The 24,221-nt window shown below is 44.3% G+C and overlaps 1 protein-coding gene across 1 annotated transcript in view; it reads left to right on the top strand.

The window, feature by feature from the left end:
• Window positions 1-24,221, top strand: part of C1H5orf63 (chromosome 1 C5orf63 homolog) — a 141,185-nt gene that overhangs the window by 63,489 nt on the left and 53,475 nt on the right. Inside the window, exon 3 of the mRNA XM_069745389.1 lies at window positions 5,562-5,618. Coding sequence (XP_069601490.1) covers window positions 5,562-5,618 — 57 coding nt within the window. The remainder of the gene's footprint in view (window positions 1-5,561; window positions 5,619-24,221) is intronic.

The raw sequence follows: 24,221 nt of genomic DNA, 5'->3' as shown, positions 1-24,221 counted from the left end.
AACACCTTGAGGGGTGCAGTTTTTAGAATGGTGTCACACTTGGTTAGTTTCTATCATATAGACCCCTCAAAATGACATGTGATGTGGTCCCTAAAAAACAAATGATGTTGTAAAAATGAGAAATTGCTGGTCAACTTTTAACCCTTATAACTCCCTAACAAAAAAAAATTGTTTCCAAAATTGTGCTGTTGTAAAGTAGACATGTGGGTAATGTTATTTATTAACTATTTTTGTGACATATCTCTTTGATTAAAGGGCATAAAAATACAAAGTTTGAAAATTGCAAAATTTAAAATTTTTTTGCCATATTTCCATTTTTTTCATAAATAATCGCAAGTAATATCGAAGAAATGTTACCACTAACATGAAGTACAATATGTCACGAAAAAAACAATCTCTGAATCAGCGGGATCTGTTAAAGCGTTCCAAAGTTATAACCTCATAAAGTGACAGTGGTCAGAATTGTAAAAATTGGCTCGGTCATTAAGTACCAAATTGTCTCTGTCACTAAGGGGTTAACAACGCCCACTCACAATTATCTTGTAGTGTAAATGCCCCTTTAGCCTTAAATGCAAGGGTTCGCTAATTGCTCTAATTGGTTTTTACGGATGTCTAAATTTTATTTAGTGTAACTTAAGAATTTTAATGAAAAATTACTGTAGTAATTTTTAAATTACAGTTTTTACTGCAATTATGTAGAATAACAGTTATCGTCAGTTGATTGTAGGTGCTCATTAATTGTAATGCTGATGTTACATTAGTGCATTTAATTTTGTATAGTTTCAGAATTTTAGTGGAAACTGACTAGCAATTTCTATGTTGCAGTTTTTTTCTCCTAATATAAAGAATAAGAATTACTTCCGCTGTGGGCGTCTGATTAATTAATTTCAGATTTTATTACATTTTATACTCCCTTTTTATTTTATTCTATTTTTATCTTTGTATTACTATCTTCTCTCTCTTCTTTTTTTTCTGTATTTCTTTTTTCTACTCCTTTTCTTCTATTCTGATCAGATAAATTAAATACACCCCCCTGAAAAAGTACACACCCTGGATAAAATTTGGTTACACTATAAGGCTGCCGTCACATTTAATTGCCATGTGCGGTTTTCCACAGTAACCTCTGTGCCCCGGAAGTCATCATATGCAAATTGTGTTGTTCTGGACTTCCGCGGCACACAGGTTACAGTGAAGAGTCGCGCATGCGCAGTGATGTGCTGTATGCTATGCCCACAGTTGGGCAAAGCATAATGCGCAGGTGCGAGATTAGACTTTACTGCGCAGGCGCGAAACACTACGCCAACACCACGAAGAAATTTCTTAGGGAAAAGCAAGAGGTGGGGGAGAAAGGATGATTTCACAACGCCCATTTGACCGGACCAGCGTGATTGACAGGCGAAAATGGCGACTTTACTAAGGTATTTTGGCAACAAAGGTAGGGAATCAGGGGACAATAAAGACACTATTGTAAAGCATAGCTTAGGCCCTATTTAATGCTATTTTTAGCTCATATTGAAAATCGGGGTGACAGGTTCCCTTTAACCGCTTCATGACCTTGGGATTTTCTGTTTTTCCGTGTTCGTTTTCACTCCCCTCCTTCCCAGAGCCATAACTTTTTTATTTTTCCGTCAATATGGCCATGTGAGGGCTTATTTTTTGCGAAACAAGTTGTACTTTTGAACGACATCATTGGTTTTAGCATGTCGTGTACTAGAAAACGGGAAAAAATTCCAAGTGCGGTGAAATTGCAAAAAAAGTGCAATCCCACACTTGTGTTTTGTTTGGCTTTTTTGCTAGGTTCACTAAATGCTAAAACTGACCTGCTATTATGATTCTCCATGTCATTACGAGTTCATAGACACCTAACATGACTAGGTTATTTTTTATCTAAGTGGTGAAAAAAAATTCCAAACTTTGCTAAAAAAAAAAAAAAAAAATTGCGTAATTTTCCAATACCCGTAGCGTCTCCATTTTTCATGATCTGGGGTCGGATGAGGGCTTATTTTTTGCATGCCGAGCTGGCGTTTTTAATGATACAATTTCGGTGCAGATACGTTCTTTTGATCGCCCGTTATTGTATTTTAATGCAATGTCGCAGTGACCAAAAAAACGTAATTCTGGCGTTTCAAATTTTTTTCTCACTACGCTGTTTAGCGATCAGGTTAATGTTTTTTTTTTATTGATAGATCGGGCGATTCTCAACACGGCGATACCAAATATGTGTAGGTTTGATTTTTTTTTTTTATTGATTTATTTTGAATGGGGTGAAGGGGGGGTGATTTAAACTTTTATATTTTTTTTAATTTTTTCACATTTTTTTTCACTTTTTTTTTTTACTTTTGCTATGCTTCAATAGCCTCCATAGGAGGCTAGAAGCTGGCACAACGCGATCGGCTCTGCTACATAGCAGCGATCATTAGATCGCTGCTATGCAGCAGAATTACAGGTGTGCTATGAGCGCCGACCACAGGGTGGCGCTCACAGGTATCCGGGATCAGTAACCATAGAGGTCTCAAGGACCTCTATGGTTACTCTGCAGAAGCATCGCTGACCCCCGATCATGTGACAAAACAGCTGACATGTCCTGGCTTTGATGCGGGCTCACTGCCGGAGCCCGCATCAAAGCGGGGGTTCTGATCTCGGACGTACTATCCTGTCCGAGGTCAGAAAGGGGTTAATGTAAGAAAGTTTTGGGCATATAAATTAGTCCCTCTTAATCAATTTCTAATTGGACTCCTTTGAATGCAATAGAATTATGAAGTTTTGGGGCCTTATGCTTCACATGGGGATACTAAAGAAGCCAGAAGTTCGTCAATATTGGAGTGCTGATATTTTATATAACTCTCAAGTTTTTCACATGGCTATGATGTGGACACTCTTTTTGGTCATTCTCAAATATTTGCATTAAAATGATGATGTACAGTGTCTACTGCGAGTAAATCCCAACTTAGGCTGTCTATTCAAAATTAGGCCGGTCCTTGATCACTTCAGTAACAAACTTGCTGAGGTGTACATTCCCTAAATGGCTATCTGCGCAGACGAGTTCCTAATTCATTTCAAGGGGAGGCTTAAATTCTGACATTACCTTCCCAGAAAGAGGGTATGGAATGAAATTGAATAAACTGTGTGAGAACCATTCAGGGTACACCCACAGATTTAGGGTTTGCAAAGGGAAGGACACCTTGGTGGAACCTCCTGAATGCCCCCCTAACCTGGTAGATAGTGGAAAAATTATGTGGAATTGATGTACCCATGGATATGGAACGCCCGCCAGGGCTGTGGGGTACTCAGTACCAGGTCCGGTACTTAAAGAGATGTGTCACGGCGGCAGCGACCCGGTCTGTGGCCTTGGGCGCACAAGTAAAAGGGACAGTCATTAAAGGGGTTTATAAAGTAATAAAAGTTTGTGACGCCACCTGTGGTATTCGGTCAGGGATGACCGACGCTGCTTAAGGGGGTCATCTGGGGTGATATTGTGGCAGCAGGGATGGTATGGCTTCCCACAGGTGAAGCTAAGTCCCCAGGGCTTCCGGTGTATAGATAGAAATGGTGAATGATGTAGCAAGAAACGGAGGCCACATGGTTGCAGTCTCTTTACCTTTTTACTGTAGGGTTCAGGCATACACAGTCCAGGGTACCGGATCACAGGTGTCGATGGTGCTGCCGGCTTGGAAGCGAGTTGGGAGTCCCCCTTACCAGGTGGAGTTAGAAGCCTTCCCTTTAGTGCTGTGGTGTAGTCCCTTGGTGCCTAAAGCCTCTCGCAAGGTCCTCACGTTCTCTCTGTCCTCGAGGTTGGTAGGACACTACCCGTACGACAGGTAGCTCGAGCCTTTTTACAGGGTCTCTATCACAACCCGGGCTCTACGCGCTACTGTGTCCTCAGGTTTCAATTGAGGACAGGTGACTTGCAATCAAGCTGTCCTCCAGGTTTCTGCTGTGAGACGTAGAGTACTTCACAACCTCGGTCTTCTGGCTACTGGTATCTGTGCTCAGTAGGGAGGTATCTCAGTCGCAGCTAACTCCCCAGTTCTTCACTCTCCTGCGCTTCACTTCCCCTTCACGCTGTCTACAATCTGTTCTGCTTTCCCCTTTTGCTCTTTCCAGGAGCGGCAGCACCTCTCGTGGCTGCATGGCCCCTCTCTCTCCTCTGCCTCAGACTGCTCCAGTCTGCTGTCTGGCACTCACTAACTCTGACTAACTACTTTCCCTCCAGACCAGATTATATATATAGGGGAGCAAGCCACAAACTGGATCCAAGCTCCCCTTCTGGCCTGGAGTATGAACATGTTGCATGCTTGTGATTACCTGATAAAAGAGATCCTTCCTCGCTTCCAATCGTGACATCAATTTTCCCGTGAGGAATGCAATGCCACTGTAACAACAAGGAAACTGGGGTGTTACAGATACATCAGTTACATCTCTATTTCGATAATGTCTACACCAGTATCCCAGTCTTCAAATCCCTTTTTGCCAGAGATACTGCAGCATGCAGTACTGTGCGTAAAAACTAGAGGCCCGCCTACGTCGCTAACTGGGCAGTTGCTCAGAAAGGGTGAGAGCAGAGCCCAATGTAGGGAATATCTGCTGATGGTCAGGTATAATAAGGACAAGAGGAATGTCCTTCTCTTTACCATAATACATGGAAATGGCAGCACTCCCATGCCTGTACGAGAAACCTCTACTCAGACCTCCAAACCCGATTGCATCCTATGGAGCAATCAAAACATTAGAGTAGCTGGTAACCACCTCAAGCCTTATAATGCCTTGTAATAACAAAATTGTTTTACCAAAAACCTACCATGCACTTTGTATAGATGGCACTTTATAATGCATACCACCACATAAAAAAAAAAAAATACAAATAAAACCACTATTTATGTTCCTTTATCAATTTCCTGAGGGATTTCGACTGTGGAATGGGGTTGCTTTCCTTTTGTGTAGCAACCGTGTCCAGATTTGTCACTATACCCCTAAATTAATTCCTTGAAGGGTGTAGTTTTCAAAATGGGGTCACTTGTGAGGGGTTTCTGCTGTTTTGGCATTTCAATGGCTTTGGAAATGCAACATGGTGTCCACAATCTATTCCACTCAAATTTTTGCTCCAAAATTGCCCCTTGCCCTACAATTTTGGAAATTGTTCTTGTGTTCAGTGAAATATTGATTAAAATATTACTTTTCAATATACACCAATATATCTATACCTACGTGTGTGTTAGGGTCTTCTCGCACTTCTTTTGAGATGGGTGTCCTGGATTTACCCTGACTTTCATACTGAGCTACATTATAGAAGTAGTCAAACACTGGTGTACTTAGATCATGGTAATTTGTGGTGCTCGTTAGATCTGCATATTCCTTGGAGTTATTGGAAACTACTCTTAAAACAGCAAAAAAACTTTTTTTTTCACCACATAGCCTAACCCACTTATAACCCTGTCATTAAAGTATTCGATGGGCACTGCAGTCATTATTTTTACAAAGCACTTTAATATTTGACTAGAGCCAGCAGAACTTTGTGTCTAATTATAAACTAAAACTGTGTTTTAAATGTGTCTCATTTGTAGAATCCATGTCCGCTGTGTGATGAAGCCAAAGAAGTTCTTCTACCATTTATGGATAGGGTAAAGTCTGATCATGTCTTTTTTTGCACATACTGTAATTGCAGGATAACTATTTTTCTATACTAAGAAAATGGATCTCGCAACAGATCACAATACGAACCGCATGCATATATATTTTACATCACAATGCAGGTGTACTTGCTTTGACTGAATGGCTGTATCATCCTCTATGAAAGTTATAACTCCATATTCACCCAAACAGCTCCTTAGTGTCTCTCCTGCTGCTGAGATCTCACACTGCTCTGGATGGAGGGGTGAACAGATACTGAATACATGGATTCATGAGCTATTTCATTCTGTAGTTAGACTCATAAAATACTCATCCCAATATCATATTTATAAAGAGACTCTGACATTGATTTTCAAAGTAAGTACACCAGCCACATCAAGTCTAAGATAAGATAAGATAAGGTAAGCTATAGGCTGGACCACGGTGAGTCATTGGACGTGGTATATCTCGATTTTTCCAAAGCGTTTGATACCGTGCCGCACAAGAGGTTGGTACACAAAATGAGAATGCTTGGTCTGGGGGAAATTGTGTGTAAATGGGTTAGTAACTGGCTTAGTGATAGAAAGCAGAGGGTGGTTATAAATGGTATAGTCTCTAACTGGGTCGCTGTGACCAGTGGGGTACCGCAGGGGTCAGTATTGGGACCTGTTCTCTTCAACATATTCATTAATGATCTGGTAGAAGGTTTACACAGTAAAATATCGATATTTGCAGATGATACAAAACTATGTAAAGCAGTTAATACAAGAGAAGATAGTATTCTGCTACAGATGGATCTGGATAAGTTGGAAACTTGGGCTGAAAGGTGGCAGATGAGGTTTAACAATGATAAATGTAAGGTTATACACATGGGAAGAAGGAATCAATGTCACCATTACACACTGAATGGGAAACCACTGGGTAAATCTGACAGGGTGCATTAAAAGAGGTCTGGATACACATGATGAGAGCATTATACTGCCTCTGTACAAATCCCTAGTTAGACCGCACATGGAGTACTGTGTCCAGTTTTGGGCACCGGTGCTCAGGAAGGATAAAATGGAACTAGAGAGAGTACAAAGGAGGGCAACAAAATTAATAAAGGGAATGGGAGAACTACAATACCCAGATAGATTAGCGAAATTAGGATTATTTAGTCTAGAAAAAAGACGACTGAGGGGCGATCTAATAACCATGTATAAGTATATAAGGGGACAATACAAATATCTTGCTGAGGATCTGTTTATACCAAGGAAGGTGACGGGCACAAGGGGGCATTCTTTGCGTCTGGAGGAGAGAAGGTTTTTCCACCAACATAGAAGAGGATTCTTTACTGTTAGGGCAGTGAGAATCTGGAATTGCTTGCCTGAGGAGGTGGTGATGGCGAACTCAGTCGAGGGGTTCAAGAGAGGCCTGGATGTCTTCCTGGAGCAGAACAATATTGTATCATACAATTAGGTTCTATAGAAGGACGTAGATCTGGGGATTTATTATGATGGAATATAGGCTGAACTGGATGGACAAATGTCTTTTTTCGGCCTTACTAACTATGTTACTATGTTACTATGTAAGATATCTAGTAATTAATTCGATTTATTTTATGTCATCTCCATGATAGCACACCTCTGATTGCCTCCCCGTGATTAGACAGGGAAAAAACAGAGTATTAAAAACCCGGACCCTCTTCTAGAGTGGGTGATGGGAGAATTCTGCTAATAATATTTCCAGGGCGTCTTTCATGACAGCACACCAGGAGACAGTCCTTCTCATCCTTTAGGGAAAGGAAACACATGAGGGGTTAAACCCCTCCCCCCTGCACCTTACCCACTGTTTTTCCAGTCCCTAGAAGGACCGAAAATATCTATTTAATTATTTTATTTAGTGATATAAATTTATTCAGAAAAAAAAATATTTCTCAAAATGGCACCTGCTATGCTTGTGCAGTAGCATCTATCGGCTATCCGATGCTACTGCTCACGAGCCGCAGGCGCCATTTTGCTAGGGTAAAAAAAAAAGGTCTCCACCAAGATGTTGCCAGCGGCATCTATGCAGTAGCATCTATAGGATCGCTGATAAATGCTACTGCACAGGCACCGCTAGCACCATTTTGAGGAAGATTTTTTTTTCTGCATAAATTTATATCATGAAAATGGATATTATAGATGCGGTCATGCTACAGTGCATCCACCTGCCTGCTGAATATGATTTTTTTTTCAAAACATATATTCAGTATGTAAAATAGGGGGCAGGTAACTGAGGGATCAGTGACCTGTCATAAGCCATATAGTTGACTATAACAGCGCCAACCTGACACTGTCTGTAGAATACTCATCACAATCTTGCTGACAGGTTCCCTTTAAGTAAGCTCAAGAACCCTTAGCCTTGTTTAACTTTAACCCCTTAGTGACAGAGCCAATTTGGTACTTAAAGGGAACCTGTCACCCCGTTTTTTGAGATTGAGATATAAATACTGTTAAATAGGGCCTGCGCTGTGCGTTACTATAGTGTATGTAGTGTACCCTGATTCCCCATGTATGCCGAGAAATACATTACCAAAGTCGGCGTTTTCGCCTGTCAATCAGGCTGGTCTGGTCAGGTGGGCGTGTTCACAGCGTTCTTTTCTTCCCCAGGTTTCCGTTGGTGGCGTAGTGGTGTGCGCATGTCCAAGGTCCGGATTCCCTGTGCCCACGTGAAGACACAGCGCGCGATCTGCGCTGTCATTCCTTTCATCGGTGCGGGCGGCCATCTTCCTGGGGCCGCGCGTGCGCAGATGTAGTGCTCTGCTGCACGGGGCTTCAGGAAAATGGCCGCGGGATGCCGCGCGTGCGCAGAAGAGATCGCGGCGGCCATTTTCCCAAAGCCGAGTTTGCATCTCGGCTTTGGGAAAATGGCCGCCGCGATCTCTTCTGCGCACGCGCGGCATCCCGCGGCCATTTTCCTGAAGCCCCGTGCAGCAGAGCACTACATCTGCGCACGCGCGGCCCCAGGAAGATGGCCGCCCGCACCGATGAAAGGAATGACAGCGCAGATCGCGCGCTGTGTCTTCACGTGGGCACAGGGAATCCGGACCTTGGACATGCGCACACCACTACGCCACCAACGGAAACCTGGGGAAGAAAAGAACGCTGTGAACACGCCCACCTGACCAGACCAGCCTGATTGACAGGCGAAAACGCCGACTTTGGTAATGTATTTCTCGGCATACATGGGGAATCAGGGTACACTACATACACCATAGTAACGCACAGCACAGGCCCTATTTAACAGTATTTATATCTCAATCTCAAAAAACGGGGTGACAGGTTCCCTTTAATGACCAAGCCAATTTTTGCAATTCTGACCACTGTCACTTTATGAGGTTATAACTCTGGAACGCTTCAACGGATCCCGCTGATTCTGAGATTGTTTTTTCGTGACATATTGTACTTCATGTTAGTGGTAACATTTCTTCGATATTACTTGCGATTATTTATGAAAAAAACGGAAATATGGCGAAAATTTATAAAATTTTGCAATTTTCAAATTTTGTATTTTTATGCCCTTAAATCAGAGAGATATGTCATGAAAAATAGTTAATAAATAACATTTCCCACATGTCTACTTTACATCAGCACAATTTTGGAAACAAAATTTTTTTTTGTTAGGGAGTTATAAGGGTTAAAAGTTGACCAGCAATTTCTCATTTTTACAACACCATTTTTTTTTAGGGACCACATCACATTTGAAGTCATTTTGAGGGGTCTATATGATAGAAAATAATGAATAATGAGTGTGACACCATTCTAAAAACTACACCCCTCAAGGTTCTCAAAACCACATTCAAGAAGTTTATTAACCCTTTACGTGCTTCACAGGAACTGAAACAATGTGGAAGGAAAAAATGAACATTTAACTTTTTTTTGCAAACATCTTAATTCAGAACCATTTTTTTTATTTTCACAAGTGTAAAAACAGAAATGTAACCATAAATTTTGTTATGCAATTTCTCCTGAATACGCCAATACCCCATATGTGGGGGTAAACCACTGTTAGGGCGCACCGCAGAACTTAGAAGTGAAGGAGCGCCGTTTGACTTTTTCAATGCAGAATTGGCTGAAATTGAGATCGGACACCATGTCACATTTAGAGAGCCCCTGATGTACCTAAACAGTGGAAACTCCCCACAAGTGACACCATTTTGGAAACTAGACCCCTTAAGGAACTTATCTAGATGTGTGGTGAGCACTTTGAACCCCCAAGTGCTTCACAGAAGTTTATAACGTAGAGCCGTGAAAATAAAAAATCGCTTTTGTTTACACAAAAATGATATTTTCGCCCACAAATTCTTATTTTCACAAGGGTAACAGGAGAAATTAGACCACAAAAGTTGTTGAGCAATTTCTCCTGAGTACGCTGATACCCAATATGTGGGGGTAAACAACTGTTAGGGCGCACCGCAGAGCTTGGAAGAGAAGGAGTGCCGTTTTACTTTTTCAATGTAGAATTGGCTGGAATTGAGATTGGACGCCATGTCGCGTTTGGAGAGCCCCTGATGTGCCTAAACAGTGGAAACCCCCCACAAGTGACACCATTTTGGAAACTAGACCCCTTAAGGAACTTATCTAGATGTGTGGCGAGCACTTTGAACCCCCATGTGCTTCACAGAAGTTTATAACGTAGAGCCGTGAAAAAAAAAAATTGCATTTTTTCTACAAAAATTATCTTTTTGCCCACAAATTTTTATTTTCATAAGGGTAACAGGAGAAATTAGACCACTAAAGTTGTTGTGCAATTTCTCCTGAGTACGTCGATACCCAATATGTGGGGGTAAACCACTGTTTGGGCGCACCGCAGAGCTTGGAAGAGAAAGAGTGCCGTTTTACTTTTTCAATGTAGAATTGGCTGGAATTGAGATCGGACGCCATGTCGCGTTTGGAGAGCCCCTGATGTGCCTAAACAGTAGAAATCCCCCACAAGTGACCCCATTTTGGAAACTAGACCCCCCATGGAACTTATCTAGATGTGTGGTGAGAACCTTGAATGCCCAAGTGCTTCACAGAAGTTTATAATGCAGAGCCGTGAAAATAAAAAATATTTTTTTTTTCCACAAAAAAGATATTGTAGCCCCCAAGTTTTTATTTTCACAAGGGTAACAGGAGAAATTGGACTGCAATAGTTGTTGTCCAATTTATCCCGAGTACGCTGATGCGCCATATGTGGGGGTAAACCACTGTTTGGGCGCACGGCAGAGCTCGGAAGGGAAGGAGCGCCTTTTTGGAATGCAGACTTTGATAGAATGGTCTGTGGGCATTATGTTGCGATTACAGAGCCCCTGATGTACCTAAACTGTAGTAACCCCCCACAAGTGACCCCATTTTGGAAACTAGACCCCCCAAGGAACTTATCTAGATGTGTGGTGAGAACTTTGAATGCCCAAGTGCTTCACAGAAGTTTAGAATGCAGAGTCGTGAAAATAAAAAATATTATTTTATTCACAAAAAAGATTTTGTAGCCCCCAAGTTTTTATTTTCACAAGGGTAACAAGAGAAATTGGACCCCAGAAGTAGTTGTCCAATTTATCCCGAGTACGCTGATGCCCCATATGTGGGGGTAACCCACTGTTTGGGCGCACGGCAGAGCTCAGAAGGGAGGGAGCACCATTTGACTTTTTGAGCGCAAAATTGGCTGTCGTATTTGGAGACCCCCTGATGTACCTAAACAGTGGAAACCCCCCAATTCTAGCTCCAACCCTAACCCCAACACACCCCTAACCCTAATCCCAACCTCATCCATAATCCTAATCACTAACCCTAACCATAATCACAACCCTTACCCCAAAACAACCCTAATGTCAACCCTAACCATAACCCTAATCAAAACCCTAAATCCAACACACCCCTAATCCTAATCTCAACCCTAACCTCAAACCTAACCCTAATCCCAATACACCCCTAATCACAACCCTAACCTTAACCCTAATCCCAAACCTAACCCTAATACGAACCCTAATCCAAACCCTAACCCTAATCCCAGCTCTAACCCTAACTTTAGCCCCAACCCTAGCCCTAACTTTAGCCCCAACCCTAACCCTAGGGCTACTTTCACACTTGTGTCGTTTGGCATTCCGTCGCAATCCGTCGTTTTGGACAAGAAACGGATCCTGCAAATGTGCCCGCAGGATGCGTTTTTTGCCCATAGACTTGTATTGCCGACGGATCGTGACGGATGGCCACACGTCGCGTCCGTCGTGCACTGGATCAGTTGTGTTTTGGCGGAGCGTCGGCACAAAAAAAGTTCAATGAAACTTTTTTTTGTATGTCGCATCCGCCATTTCTGACCGCGCATGCGTGGCCGTAACTCCGCCCCCTCCTCCCCAGGACATAGATTGGGCAGCGGATGTGTTGAAAAACTACAGCTGCTGCCCACGTTGTGCACAATTTTCACAACGTGCGTCGGTATGTCGGGCCGACGCATTGCGACGGCCCCGTACCGACGTAAGTGTGAAAGAAGCCTAACCCTAAGTTTAGCCCCAACCCTAACCCTAAATTTAGCCCCAACCCTAACCCTAAATTTAGCCCCAACCCTAACCCTAAATTTAGCCCCAACCCTAGCCCTAACCCTAGCCCTACCCCTAACCTAACCCTACCCCTAACCCTAACCTAACCCTACCCCTAACCCTACCCCTAACCTAACCCTAACCTAACCCTACCCCTAACCTAACCCTACCCCTAACCCCACCCCTAACCTAACCCTACCCCTAACCCTACCCCTAACCCTACCCCTAACCCTACCCCTAACCTAACCCTACCCCTAACCCTACCCCTAACCTAACCCTACCCCTAACCCTACCCCTAACCCTAACCCTAATTTTAGCCCCAACTGCTGTTCTCCTGCCGGCCGGCAGATGGAGACAGATGGCGGGCGCACTGGGCATGCGTCCGCCATGTTCTGCTGCCGGCGGCCAGGAGGAGCAGCAAGAGGATCCAGGGACCTAGGTGAGTATGCTAGGGTCCCCGAATCCCCCTATTTCTCTGTCCTCTGATGTGCGATCACATCAGAGGACAGAGAATTACACTTTACTTTTTCTTTTTTTTTTTTTTTTTTTGCGGTCGCCGGTAAACAGTTAATTACCGGCGATCGCAAAACAGGGGTCGGTAATACCGACCCCGATCGTGCTCTTTGGGGTCTCGGCTACCCCCGGCAGCCGAGACCCCAAAGATTCTCCCGGTGCCGGCCGGCATTTTGAAGATGGCGGCGCCCACCGGGAGACACGAGGAGCATCGGGGGAGCTAGGTGAGTATTGGGGGGCCACCTGGGACCCCTTTTCTCTGTCCTCCGATGTGCGATCACATCGGAGGACAGAGAAATTAAAAAGAGATCGCTTTTTTTTTTTTTTGCGATCGCCGGTAAACGGTTAATTACCGGCGATCGCAAATGCGGGGTGGGTTAAAAACCCCCCGAATCATGTTCTCTGGGGTCTCGGCTACCCTCGGCAGCCGAGACCCCGGAGAAAATCGGCCTCTGGCGGGCGCTATGGACTTTTTCCACAGCGCCGTTAATTAACGGCGCTGTGGTTTAAGTACCCTTAGCGGCCGCCGTTAAAAGGCGTATCGGCGGTCGCTAAGGGGTTAAGATAGAGTAGCCCCTATAGAGTTTGTTTTTTCCTCCAGGAAGAGAACCAGAAGAACTGCAACGTGTAATACTAAACTATCAGAAACACTTAAAGGGAACCTGTCACCTGAATTTGGCGGGACCGATTTTCGGTCATATGGGCGGAGTTTTCGGGTGTTTGATTCACCCTTTCCTTACCAGCTGGCTGCATGCTGGCCGCAATATTGGATTGAAGTTCATTCTCTGTCCTCCGTAGTACACACCTGCACAAGGAAATCTTGCCTTGCGCATGCGCAGTATGCTTTGCCGAACTGGGGGCAAAGCCGAAAAGCATTAGTGCGTATGTGCTGGCGCACTATGTCCCGGAACACAGCAAAATACTTCCGGGACATAGTGCGCCGGCGCATGCGCACTAATGCTTTTCGGCTTTGCCCGTAGTTGGGCAAAGCATACTGCGCGTGCACAAGGCAAGATTGCCTTGCGCAGGCGTGTACTACGGAGGACAGAGAATGAACTCCAATCCAATATTGTGGCCAGCATGCAGCCAGCGGATAAGGAAAGAGTGAATCAAACACCCGAAAACTCCGCCCATATGACCGAAAACCGGTCCCGCCAAATTCAGATGACAGGTTCCCTTTAAGAAACAGTTGTGTAGTTTATCATGAAAATCCTAAAGGAGGAGCAGACCTTATTTATTGCTGACATACAGTAAGATCCATGATTAGGGAAGAAGCACAAAACTAGCCTAGTTCCCCCTCCCAGACAACACAGAGCATGCCCCATCATAATTGCCAGATGGGAAATAGAGGTGTCATCAGAAGAGGAAGAATGTTCCTATTATTGTGACCAGGATCTGGAGAGTGAAGAGGATACACCTCAGAATCCCCAGAGGAAAGGAAAAAGTCCTATTTCTCACCTGAGGACACTGATGAGCTATTGAGCTATTACGTGCATAAGGGTGCACTATGAAAATTGAGGAGTCGCAGGTGGTTCACTCAATACAAGATTAGATATTTTAAAGGCTGAGGACTCAAAGGAACAGAATCTTTCCAGTTAACAAACATATCAAAGCCATGATAATAGAAGAGTGGGAAGATGCAGAAAAACAGGCTTGTTATCACCAGAGATTTCAAAACCCGTCTCCCGTTTGAACCAGAAGAGGTTAAGGTTTGGGCGTAAATCCCCAAAATTGACATCCCAATTGCCAGAGTGACAAAAAAGACTTCAATCCCTGTTGAAAACTCTGTAGAACGTGAAGAGATGGATAGAAGGGGAATTACTAAAAAGGGCCTGGTAGGCCTCAGCCACTATCATTAGGGGCAATATACCGGCACCACGGTGGCTAGGTCTATGAGTTTATGGATTATCGAATTGATTGCTCAACTGAAATTCAGTACTCCTAGAGAGATTGTACTAAAGTCCATTCTGTTCTTGAAAATGGCAACGGGGTTTATGGCGGACATATCGGCCGAATCAGTAAGATTTGCAGCCAGGAGCAATGTCCTTTCTAACTTTGCTAGGCTTTCAATATGGTTAAAAACTTGCTATTCAAAAAGCAAGCTTTGCACAATCCCATTTTCAGGGTTACATGTGTTAAACCCAGTGTTATACGAAATCCTAGAGACCGTTTCTGACAGCAAAAAGGGGTTTCCAGAGGAAAGCCAAGGCAATACGCTTCCTTTCGTAGGTCCCATTCATCGCAGAGACAAGAATTTAAAGGAAAATGGATATCAGGAAGGTGGAGTTACCCAAAGAGAGATAAGGGTAGAGGTGCCCTGTTCAATTCAGGTCCAAGCACAGGGAGACCTTGACGTCATGGGAGGAGGGAGAGGCTTCGGTTCTTTTTGTAAGGATGACAGATCATCACGCAAAACCAGTGGATTCTTCAGGCTGTAGGGGAAGGCTACAAGATAGAATTTGTTCAGCTCCATCCAAAAAGATTTCTCCTGACCTTTAATCTACAATCTCCCTACAAAGATTCGAATGGGATATCTGATATCATCTGCAGCAGTTATTTCAGTACCTCACTCAGGGGTTTTCCAAGGCCATTAATCCAGTCTCTTTTAAAAGAAAAAACCTTGGGGGGGATTAAGTACCATTATAAACCTAAACCCCTAAACCAGTCAGTAAGGTGCAGGAAGGTTCACAATGGAGACAACAAGCTCAACTATCCCGTTAATAGGACAGGATTCGGTGATGTGCACCTTGGATCTAAAAATGCATATTACCATGTGGCCATCCATCCTTCCTGTAAGCAGTTTCTGAGGTTTGCTCTAGTACATCAGGGGATAACCCAGCATTTTGAATGTTGGTGCCTTCCGTTCGGCCTGTCCTCAATCCCTAGGATATTTACAAAGTTTATGAATGAGTTTTGTAGCCCTTCTAAGGAAGGAAGGGATAATCATCATCCCATACTTGAATGATCTCCTTTTGATGGCGAACTTGGTGTAACAACTCAACTGTCATTTCTCAGAAACTATCCTTACCTTAAAAAAGCTGGGTTGGTTGATTAATTGGGAAAAATCCAATTTAGAGCCCCATACATGGAAGGTGTTTCTGGGGTTCTTTTTGACTTCTACCTTCCAACATCCTTTCTGCCCCCTACAAAAGTAGAAGAAGGTCAGGGACAAAGTTCGATCCTTCCAAGGAAAAAAGCGGGTGTCAATCAGACTCGCAATGAAAATATTTGGATTAATGACATCCTGCATTCCAAGTGTGCTATGAGGCCAGGCCCACTCGTGAATTTTGCAAAAAGCAATATTGGCTTCCTGGGACAGGCAACCATCAGGTCTAGACATAAAGATGGACATATCTACAGAAGTAAAGACATCACTGACTTGGAGGACATCTCTAAGAAATCTCCTTCAAAGAGGGGTGCCTAGGATCCTTCCCTCATGTTTCTGGGTTACTACCCACACAAGTATGCAAAGCTTGTCGAAGGTCAGTACCTTCAGGGGACATGATCTCCAGAAGTCCATGCAAGATCTTACAAAAAAAGAGAACTGCAAACAGTATGGGGGATGCTTCAGAGGTGCCAGAATCATCTCAGAGGCCCACATGTCAAAATTTTATCTGACAATGTCACAGTGATCTACTTTGTTCATCTTCAGGGTGGCCAGAAATACAAATATTCCAATGGGCAGAGAGGACTATTCTTTCTATGTCAGCAGTTCACCTGAAAGGCTCTCAGAACAGGTTTTCAGATTCTCAGCAGGGAAACAGTATTGTCCACGTAATGGGAATTAAACACTGACGTGTTTCAAAAGCTAACCCAACGTAGGGGTGTCCCTCGAGTAGACCTGTATGCATCCCATAAAAATGCAAAAGTGGCACACGTCTTTTCCCTGAACACAAAAGACAAAAATGAGGGGGTAGACGCCTTGTCAAAAAAAGAGAACAAAATTCTGCTATATGCCTTCCTACCGCTTCCATTTGATTCCAAGGGTCCTGAAAAAAACAATTGTCCTTCTTTATTCCCTGGGCTAGATAATCTATTGGGAAAAGTCAGACCTTTCTACAGACTTCAGAAAAATCTTCTTACTAATTCACTTGGACGACTCCTGTTGTGAATTCTGTTGTCGGGCTCCCTCCTGTGGTCATGAATGGTACTTTGGCTGGTTCTGTCCATGGACTTCCTCTGGTGGGTGTTTCTGAGTTTCCTTTCACAGGTGACGAGGTTAATTCGTTAGCTGCTGCTCTATTTAACTCCACTTAGATCTTTGCTCCACGCCACCTGTCAATGTTTCAGTATTGGTCTAGTTCACTCCTGGATCGTTCTTGTGACCTGTCTTCCCATCAGAAGCTAAGTTCCAGCTTGTATTTCTTTGGTTTGCTATTTTTCTGTCCAGCTTACTATTTAATTTGTTGTCTTGCTTGCTGGAAGCTCTGGGACGCAGAGGGAGCGCCTCCGCACTGTGAGTCGGTGCGGAGGGTCTTTTTGCGCCCTCTGCGTGGTCTTTTTGTAGGTTTTTGTGCTGACCGCAAAGTAACCTTTCCTATCCTCGGTCTGTTCAGTAAGTCGGGCCTCACTTTGCTTAATCTATTTCATCTCTGTGTTTGTATTTTCATCTTTACTCACAGTCATTATATGTGGGGGGCTGCCTTTTCCTTTGGGAATTTCTCTGAGGCAAGGTAGGCTTATTTTTCTATCTTCAGGGCTAGCTAGTTTCTTAGGCTGTGCCGAGTTGCATAGGGAGCGTTAGGCGCAATCCATGTCTATTTCTAGTGTGGTTGTTAGGTTTAGGGATTGCGGTCAGCAGAGTTCCCACGTCCCAGAGCTCGTCCTTTATTATCAGTAACTATCAGGTCATTCTGTGTGCTCTTAACCACCAGGTCCATTATTGTTCTGACCACCAGGTCATAACAGTACAGGTGGCCCAAAGTACTAATGCATCTCAATAGAGGGATAAGAGAAGTTCTGAGACCATTTTTTTTTCTTTGCAGTGTGTTTTGTCTCAATTTTCCCCTTTACCTCTGGGTGGTTCAGGACACTGGTGTAAACATGGACATTCAAGGTCTGTCCTCTTGGATGGATAATCTCACTACAAGGATACAAAACATTCAAGATTTTGTGGTTCAGAATCCGATGTCAGAGCCTAAGATTCCTATTCCTGATTTGTTTTTTTGGTGATAGATCTAAGTTCTTGAATTTCAAAAATAATTGTAAATTGTTTCTTGCCTTGAAACCTCGCTCCTCAGGTGACCCTGTTCAACAAGTAAAGATCATTATTTCTTTGTTACGTGGGGACCCTCAAGACTTGGCATTTTCCCTTGCGCCAGGAGATCCGGCATTGCGTGATGTTGATGCGTTTTTCCTGACGCTTGGATTGCTTTATGACGAACCTAATTCAGTGGATCAGGCAGAGAAAATCTTGCTGGCTCTGTGTCAGGGTCAGGATGAAGCGGAGATATATTGTCAGAAGTTTAGAAAGTGGTCTGTGGAAAGGGTCTCTCTGAAGCCCTTAAGGATGTCATGGTGGGGTTTCCCATGCCTGCTGGTCTGAATGAGTCTATGTCATTGGCCATTCAGATCGATCGACGTTTGCGTGAGCGTAAAGCTGTGCACCATTTGGCGGTACTATCTGAGCATGGGCCTGAGCCTATGCAATGTGATAGGACTTTGACCAGAGCTGAACGGCAAGAACACAGACGTCAGAATGGGCTGTGTTTTTACTGTGGTGAATCCACTCATGCTATCTCCGATTGTCATAAGCGCACTAAGCGGTTCGCTAGGTCTGCCACCATTGGTACGGTACAGTCTAAATTTCTATTGTCTGTTACTCTGATTTGCTCTTTGTCATCCTATTCTGTTATGGCATTTGTGGATTCAGGCGCTGCCCTGAATTTGATGGACTTGGAGTTTGCCAGGCACTGTGGTTTTTTCTTGGAGCCCTTGCAGTATCCTATTCCATTGAGAGGAATTGATGCTACGCCTTTGGCCAAGAATAAGCCTCTGTATTGGACCCAATTGACCATGTGCATGGCTCCTGCACATCAGGAGGATATCCGCTTTCTGGTGTTGCATAATCTGCATGATGTGGTCGTTTTGGGGTTGCCATGGCTACAGGTTCATAATCCAGTATTGGACTGGAAATCTATGTCTGTGTCCAGCTGGGGTTGTCAGGGGGTACATGGTGATGTTCCATTTTTGTCTATTTCGTCTTCCACTCCTTCTGAAGTTCCAGAGTTTTTGTCGGATTATCGGGATGTATTTGATGAGCCCAAAGCCAGTGCCCTACCTCCTCATAGGGATTGCGATTGTGCAATTAATTTGATTCCTGGTAGTAAGTTTCCTAAGGGCCGATTGTTCAATTTATCTGTGCCAGAACACGCCGCTATGCGGAATTATATAAAGGAATCCTTGGAGAAAGGCCATATTCGCCCGTCGTCATCACCGTTAGGAGCAGGGTTCTTTTTTGTGGCCAAGAAGGATGGTTCTTTGAGACCTTGCATTGATTACCGCCTTCTTAATAAAATTACAGTCAAATTTCAGTATCCTTTGCCGTTGATGTCTGATTTGTTTGCTCGTATTAAAGGGGCTAGTTGGTTCACCAAGATAGATCTTCGAGGGGCGTATAATCTTGTGCGTATTAAACAAGGCAATGAATGGAAAACAGCATTTAATACGCCCGAGGGCCATTTTGAGTACCTGGTTATGCCATTCGGGCATTCCAATGCTCCATCAGTATTTCAGTCCTTTATGCATGACATCTTCCGAGAGTACCTGGATACATTCCTGATTGTGTATTTGGATGATATTTTGGTCTTTTCGGATGATTGGGAGTCTCATGTGAAGCAGGTCAGAATGGTGTTCCAGGTCCTTCGTGCGAATTCCTTGTTTGTGAAGGGGTCAAAGTGTCTCTTTGGAGTTCAGAAGGTTTCATTTTTGGGTTTCATTTTTTCCCCTTCTACTGTACTATCGAGATGGACCCTGTTAAAGTCCAGGCCATTTACGATTGGACTCAGCCGACATCTGTGAAGAGCCTGCAAAAGTTCCTGGGCTTTGCTAATTTTTATCGGCGCTTCATCGCTAATTTTTCTACTGTTGCTAAACCGTTGACTGATTTGACCAAGAGTGGTGCTGATGTGGTCAATTGGTCTTCTGCGGCTGTAGAGGCTTTTCGGGAGTTGAAGCGTCGTTTTTCTTCTGCCCCTGTGTTGTGCCAGCCAGATGTTTCGCTTCCGTTTCAGGTTGAGGTTGATGCTTCTGAGATTGGAGCAGGGGCTGTTTTGTCGCAAAGAAGTTCTGATGGCTCGGTGATGAAGCCATGTGCCTTCTTTTCTAGAAAGTTTTCGCCTGCTGAGCGTAACTATGATGTTGGTAATCGTGAATTGTTGGCCATGAAGTGGGCATTCGAGGAGTGGCATCATTAGGCTGGAAGGAGCCAAGCATCGCGTGGTGGTCTTGACAGATCACAAGAATTTGACTTATCTTGAGTCTACCAAACGGTTGAATCCGAGACAGGCTCGATGGTCGTTATTTTTCTCCCGTTTTGATTTTGTGGTTTCGTACCTTCCGGGCTCTAGGAATGTGAAGGCTGATGCCCTGTCAAGGAGTTTTGTGCCTGACTCTCCGGGTGTTCCTGAGCCGGCGGGTATTCTCAAAGAGGGGGTAATTTTTGTCTGCCATCTCCCCTGATTTGCGGCGGGTGCTGCAAAAATTTCAGGCTGGTAGACCTGACCGTTGCCCAGCGGAGAAACTGTTTGTCCCTGATAGATGGACTAGTAAAGTTATCTCTGAGATTCATTGTTCTGTGTTGGCTGGGCATCCTGGAATCTTTGGTACCAGAGATTTGGTGGCTAGATCCTTCTGGTGGCCGTCTTTGTCACGGGATGTGCGTTCTTTTGTGCAGTCCTGTGGGATTTGTGCTCGGGCTAAGCCCTGCTGTTCTCGTGCCAGTGGGTTGCTTTTGCCCTTGCCGGTCCCGAAGAGGCCCTGGACGCATATTTCTATGGATTTTATTTCGGATCTCCCCGTCTCTCAAAAGATGTCGGTCATTTGGGTGGTTTGTGATCGCTTTTCTAAGATGGTCCATTTGGTACCTTTGTCTAAATTGCCTTCCTCCTCTGATTTGGTGCCATTATTTTTCCAGCATGTGGTTCGTTTACATGGTATCCCGGAGAACATCGTTTCTGACAGAGGTTCCCAGTTTGTTTCAAGGTTTTGGCGATCCTTTTGTGCTAGGATGGGCATTGATTTGTCTTTTTCCTCGGCTTTCCATCCTCAGACAAATGGCCAAACCGAACGAACTAATCAAACTTTGGAAACATATCTGAGATGCTTTGTTTCTGCTGATCAGGATGATTGGGTGTCCTTTTTGCCGTTGGCTGAGTTCGCCCTTAACCCCTTCATGACCTTGGGATTTTTCATTTTTCCGTGTTCGTTTTTCACTCCCCTCCTTCCCAGAGCCATAACTTTTTTATTTTTCCGTCAATATTGCCATGTGAAGGCTTATTTTTTGCGGGACAAGTTGCACTTTTGAACAACATCATTGGTTTTAGCATGTCGTGTACTAGAAAACGGGAAAAAAATTCCAAGTGCGGTGAAATTGCAAAAAAAGTGCAATCCCACACTTGTTTTTTGTTTGGCTTTTTTGCTAGGTTCACTAAATGCTAAAGCTGACCTGCCATTATGATTCTCCAGGTCAGTACGAGTTCGTAGACACCTAACATGACTAGGTTATTTTTTATCTAAGTGGTGAAAAAAAATTCCAAACTTTGCTAAAAAAAAATAAAAAAAATTGCGCCATTTTCCGATACTTGTAGCGTCTCCATTTTTCGTGATCTGGGGTCGGTTGAGGGCTTATTTTTTGCGTGCCGAGATGTCGTTTTTAATGATAGCATTTTGGTGCAGATACGTGCTTTTGATCGCCCGTTATTGCATTTTAATGCAATGTCGCGGCGACCTAAAAAACGTAATTCTGGCGTTTCAAATTTTTTTATCGCTACGCCGTTTAGCGATCAGGTTAATGCTTTTTTTTAATTAATAGATCGGGCGATTCTGAGCGCGGCGATACCAAATATGTGTAGATTTGATTTTTTTATTGATTTATTTTGATTGGGGCGAAAGGGGGGTGATTTAAACTTTTATATTTTTTTTATTTATTTTTTTGACATTTTTTTTTACTTTTTTTTTTTTACTTTTGCCATGCTTCAATAGCCTCCATGGGAGGCTAGAAGCAGGCACAACGCGATCGGCTCTGCTACATAGCAGCGATCTGCTGATCGCTGCTATGTAGCAGAAATGGAGGTGTGCTGTGAGCGCCGACCACAGGGTGGCGCTCACAGCCACCGGTCATCAGTAACCATAGAGGTCTCAAGGACCTCTATGGTTACAATGGAGACGCATCGCCGACCCCTGATCATGTGACGGGGGTCGGCGATGACGTCATTTCCGGCCGGATGCGGTAGTTAAATGCCGCTGTCTGCGATTGACAGCGGCATTTAACTAGTTAATAGGTGCGGGCAGATCGCGATTCTGCCCGCACCTATTGCGGGCACATGTCAGCTGTTCAAAACAGCTGACATGTCCCGGCTTTGATGCGGGCTCACCGCGGAGCCCTGCATCAAAGCAGGGGATCTGACCTCGGACGTACTATCCCGTCCAAGGTCAGATAGGGGTTAATAATCGGGCCAGCTCGGCTACTTTGGTTTCGCCGTTTTTCTGCAATTCTGGTTTCCATCCTCGTTTCTCTTCAGGGCAGGTTGAGTCTTCAGACTGTCCTGGTGTAGATACTGTGGTGGATAGGTTGCAGCAGATTTGGACTCATGTGGTGGACAATTTGACATTGTCCCAGGAGAAGGCTCAACGTTTCGCTAACCGCCGGCGCTGTGTGGGTCCCCGACTTCGTGTTGGGGATTTGGTTTGGTTGTCGTCTCGTTATGTTCCTATGAAGGTTTCCTCTCCTAAGTTTAAGCCTTGTTTCATTGGTCCATATAAGATTTCTGAGGTTATCAATCCTGTGTCATTTCGTTTGGCCCTTCCTGCTTCTTTTGCCATCCATAATGTGTTCCATAGGTCGTTATTGCGGAGATACGTGGCGCCTGTGGTTCCATCCGTTGATCCTCCTGCCCCGGTGTTAGTTGAGGGGGAGTTGGAGTATGTGGTGGAGAAGATTTTGGATTCTCGTGTTTCGAGACGGAAACTCCAGTACCCGGTCAAGTGGAAGGGTTATGGTCAGGAAGATAATTCCTGGGTTTTTGCCTCTGATGTTCATGCTGCCGATCTGGTTCGTGCCTTTCATTTGGCTCATCCTGGTCGGCCTAGGGCAGTGTTTCTCAACTCCAGTCCTCAAGACCCCACAAGAGGTCATGTTTTCAGGATTTCCTTAGTATCGCACAGGTGATAATTTCATCACCTGCTCAAGCATTAATTCCATCGCCTATGCAATTCTAAGGAAATCCTGAAAACATGACCTGTTGAGGGGTCTTGAGGACTGGAGTTGAGAAACACTGGCCTAGGGGCTCTGGTGAGGGTTCGGTGACCCCTCCTCAAGGGGGGGGGGTACTGTTGTGAATTCTGTTGTCGGGCTCCCTCCTGTGGTCATGAATGGTACTTCGGCTGGTTCTGTCCATGGACTTCCTCTGGTGGGTGTTTCTTAGTTTCCTTTCACAGGTGACGAGGTTAATTCGTTAGCTGCTGCTCTATTTAACTCCACTTAGATCTTTGCTCCACGCCACCTGTCAATGTTTCAGTATTGGTCTAGTTCACTCCTGGATCGTTCTTGTGACCTATCTTCCCATCAGAAGCTAAGTTCCAGCTTGTATTTCTTTGGTTTGCTATTTTTCTGTCCAGCTTACTATTTAATTTGTTGTCTTGCTTGCTGGAAGCTCTGGGACGCAGAGGGAGCGCCTCCGCACCGTGAGTCAGTGCGGAGGGTCTTTTTGCGCCCTCTGCGTGGTCTTTTTGTAGGTTTTTGTGCTGACCGCAAAGTAACCTTTCCTATCCTCGGTCTGTTCAGTAAGTCGGGCCTCACTTTGCTTAATCTATTTCATCTCTGTGTTTGTATTTTCATCTTTACTCACAGTCATTATATGTGGGGGGCTGCCTTTTCCTTTGGGGAATTTCTCTAAGGCAAAGTAGGCTTTATTTTCCTATCTTCAGGGCTAGCTAGTTTCTTAGGCTGTGCCGAGTTGCATAGGGAGCGTTAGGCGCAATCCACGGCTATTTCTAGTGTGGTTGATAGGTTTAGGGATTGCGGTCAGCAGAGTTCCCACGTCCCAGAGCTCGTCCTTTATTATCAGTAACTATCAGGTCATTCTGTGTGCTCTTAACCACCAGGTCCATTATTGTCCTGACCACCAGGTCATAACAGACTCCCAAAAGATATTGTGAAGCATGCATTTCTAAACTCCACTCCCCGTTTATTCACAATTATCTTGCAGTGTAAATACCGTTTTAGAATTGCACTCCATTCACCTGAAGGAGGCAAACAGAGTGTCAATGGAGATGTCATGGGACAGGTCTGAATACCGTTTTCTGGTATGCCGATGTAACCCTGCACCACAATGCTTTGCAGAGAACG

This window comes from Ranitomeya imitator, chromosome 1 (genome assembly GCF_032444005.1).
Source record: "Ranitomeya imitator isolate aRanImi1 chromosome 1, aRanImi1.pri, whole genome shotgun sequence".
NCBI lineage: Eukaryota > Metazoa > Chordata > Amphibia > Anura > Dendrobatidae > Ranitomeya > Ranitomeya imitator.
The sequence above is the reverse complement of the archived record's forward strand: the minus strand, read 5'-3'. Positions and strand labels throughout refer to the sequence as shown.